At 47.8% G+C, this 3,530-nt stretch overlaps 1 protein-coding gene across 1 annotated transcript in view; it reads left to right on the forward strand.

The window, feature by feature from the left end:
* Positions 1-2,729, forward strand: part of LOC143294052 (solute carrier family 23 member 2-like) — a 32,376-nt gene extending 29,647 nt beyond the window's left edge. Inside the window, exons 11-12 of the mRNA XM_076605466.1 lie at positions 777-872; positions 1,896-2,729. Coding sequence (XP_076461581.1) covers positions 777-872; positions 1,896-2,134 — 335 coding nt within the window. The 3' untranslated portion in view covers positions 2,135-2,729. The remainder of the gene's footprint in view (positions 1-776; positions 873-1,895) is intronic.
* The last annotated feature ends 801 nt before the right edge of the window (positions 2,730-3,530 follow it).

A 3,530-nucleotide genomic window follows, 5' to 3' on the forward strand; every position in this document is an offset into this window, starting at 1 on the left:
GTGAAACGGAGGGGGAAGGGGGGTGGGGGAGAGGGGCAAAGCGGAGCCTGACAGGATGGGAAGAAGACACAATTCTAACTATGATAGCCACCCCGATCAAAGACCACTTCAGCATAATCCTCCTGATAGGGTGGTGGGTGGGTGGGGGTGCACGTGACACTTTACTTACACACTGTAACAAGTCTAACAGGAATTTTCGCGAGGTACTGCTGAACTTTAATCATTGCAAAAGCTGAACACGGAACGTGTTTTATGATATAGCCTGGGTGGGAATAACAATTGAATAATAAAAACGGTGTGCACCTGGACGTTAAATTCTTAATGTGTGAAGCAAGCACCTTCAAAGGTTTCCAGAGTGTAAACACAGACAGCTGTCTCAGAAAAAAAAGAGCACAATTATCTGCCTGTAAATGTTCGTGTACGTCCGCCCAATACCGTGTGACAGCGATGGTGTGTGCGTGTGTATAATGTATGTGTGTGTGTGTGTGTGTGTGTGTGTGTGTGTGTGTGTGCGCGCGCGCGCGCGCGTGCGTGTGTGTGTATGTATGTATGTATGTGTGTGTGTGTGTGTGTGTGTGTGTGCGCGCGCGTGCGAGCGAGCGAACGAGCATGTGCATGCGTGTGTATGCGCGTTTTTAGACTAATCTTAGAACCGCTTGTTATCACATTGTGATTACAATATAAATCTCTCTCTCTCTCTCTCTCTCTCTCTCTCTCTGTGTGTGTGTGTGTGTGTGTGTGTGTGTGTGTGTGTGTGTGTGTGTGTGTGTGTGCAGGGAACGACGAAGTGGACCAAATTCTGCTGGTGTTGCTGGGGACCCCCATGTTTGTTGGGGGGCTGTTGGGGGCTCTGTTGGACAACCTGGTTCCAGGTAATTAATTGGTCTGCTTGGCTTTGAGTCTGCTCACTTTGGTCTTGTCTTTCCCATTGGAGACACACACAACAGTTTGCTTCAGATGCTGTATGACTGAGGACACCACGAAACAGTGACTGCCAATTTTGGTGCCCTCCAAAGAATCACTTTTTTTTTATACGGGATGATAGGTATAGTTCACTGTCAAAGCCGATAATAATCCGTCATATTCACAGGGGACGAAATTGCAGTAACATCATGGTTCACAGTTGCAATCTTCGAAAGATTTCTGTTTTAAATGGGGGGGGGTGGGGGGTGGGGGCTATTAAGCGTGTTCGTTTGGCTTTATTTTGTTGCATGCGGTTTGATTTTATCGCATTCTTACCTTTTGTGTACTCGATTCGACTCTGTCCCCTCGAATGGTACTTTGTTTTCTGCCTCTCAGTCGATCTTGTCTTTCCTTTCTCTGCTGGGGATCGGATTTTTTGCTGGGTGCCAAAGCGCGGTTACCATGCCTCGTACGTCATCCCACGACGGCAGAAACTATGATGCTGGGATCGAGACTCGGCGAGAGACTCTCCCAGGCCCGGAGCTCGACACGTGGTCCATGACAGTCTCTCCGACGCCAGATCTCTGGGACCGACTGGCAGACCTCCTCTGCCATTTGCGCCGTTCCTGCTGGGCAACAGCACAGACACTTTCATCTGTCCCGGGCATGAGGGTGTCCATGGCACCCTTCTGCCTGCAATTTTGTTTTCCTATTGAAGTGGATTTTTCAACATCATTTTGCCAGGGACAACCCTTTTGTTGCTGTGGGTTCTTTTACGTGCGGCTAAGTGCATTCTGCACACGGGACCTCGGTATATCGTCTCATCCGAATGACTAGCGTCCAGACCATCACTCAAGGTCTAGTTGAGGGGGAGAAAAAATACTAGCGACTGTGCCGGGATTCAGACCAGTGTGCTCCGATTCTCTCGCTTCCTAGGCGGACGCGTTACATCTAGGCCATCCCTCCACTCTGTTCTCCTTTCTTCTCCCCAGGCACACTGGAGGAGCGAGGCATCACCAAGTGGCAGCAGTCAGTCACCAGCGACCCGGACACGGCGGAGGCGGACATCCAGAACGAGGTGGCCTTGACCTATGATCTGCCCTACGTCTCGGAGGCCCTGCGAAGGATCCGCTGCTGCACTTTCGTCCCCTTCCTGCCGTCGTTCCGCGGATGTTGGAAGAGAGGGCCCCAGGAGGCAAGAGCAGCAGGTGTCGGAGGCCGGCAAAAGTAAAGATAATAATATAGGAACGGCGGCAGTGTACGAGAACAAGTCGTACGAACCCTAGCCAAATGTTTGATCGAAGAAAGTGTGTGTTGTTATTGTTGTTGTTGTTGTTAGTGGTGGTGGTGGTGGTGGTGGTGATGGTGGTGATGGTGGTGGTGCTCTCTGTAAAAGTCCACAGAACCCTAACCAGGTGTCTAATTCAAGGAGGTGTGTGTTGATGAGTCGGTGGATTTGTATTGAACTGTGACTGTGTGGTGTTGCTTTGTTGTTGGTTTTTTTGTTGTTGATGTTGCTGCTCCTCTCTGTATAGTGGAGTGATGGCCTAGAGGTAACGCATCCGCCTAGGAAGCGAGAGAATCTGAGCGCGCTGGTGCGAATCACGGCTCAGCCGCCGATATTTTCTCCCCCTCCACTAGACCTTGAGTGGTAGTCTGGACGCTAGTCATTCGGATGAGACGGTAAACCGAGGTCCCGTGTGCAGAATGGAACTTAGCGCACGTAAAAGAACCCACGGCAACAAAAGGGTTGTTCCTGGCAAAATTCTTTAGAAAAATCCGCTTTGATAGGAAAAACAAATAAAACTGCTCCCTGGAAAAAAAATTTAAACAAAAAAATGGGTGGGGCTGTAGTGTAGCGACGCGCTCTCCCTGGGGAGAGCAGCCCGAATTTCAAACAGAGAAATCTGTTGTGATAAAAAGAAATACAAATAACAAATGTGTGCTACAAACAACACTGGCCAGGTGTGGCATGCACGCACACCTGTGTGTTTGAGTGTAGGCCTACATGTACAGCCCTATCGTATAAATGTCAACAGGATTTTCTTTTCCATTTTGGCCGTTGTTTTTCCACAATTGTCTGACATTTTTACTTTGAAGAGAACAGAAAAGAAGAAAAGAAAGCACACATCTAATGTCATTTGCCCTCGTTTAGATTGGGCATTTCGATTCAAATATCAAGACATCACAAAAAATGATAAATAAAACAACCAAAAAACCCCCATAATGGGAGCCGGGTTTGGAGCCAGTTTTCTTTAGAGTCTCATGTTCAAAACACCAAAAGAACAAACATAGAAAAAAGATGTGTTATCAGCTTTCACGAAGACATTAAGCAGGCACTGCTGTGAAGAGTTCGTGGAAAAATAAGTAAATGCAAAATGAGCGCTGTTGTTGTTGTCCTTTTTTGTTTGTTTGATTCTTGTTGTTTAATGAACATACATCCAATCCAAACAGGAAGTTTCAGTTTCAGTAGCTCAAGGAGGCGTCATTGCGTTCGGACAAATCCATATACGCTACACCACATCTGCCAAGCAGATGCCTGACCAGCAGCGTAACCCAACGCGCTTAGTCAGGCCTTGAAAAAAACAAAAGGAAAAAAACGACAATCTTTTATGCACACGTGTATG

This window comes from Babylonia areolata, chromosome 19, assembly GCF_041734735.1.
Source record: "Babylonia areolata isolate BAREFJ2019XMU chromosome 19, ASM4173473v1, whole genome shotgun sequence".
Taxonomy (NCBI): Eukaryota; Metazoa; Mollusca; class Gastropoda; order Neogastropoda; family Buccinidae; genus Babylonia; species Babylonia areolata.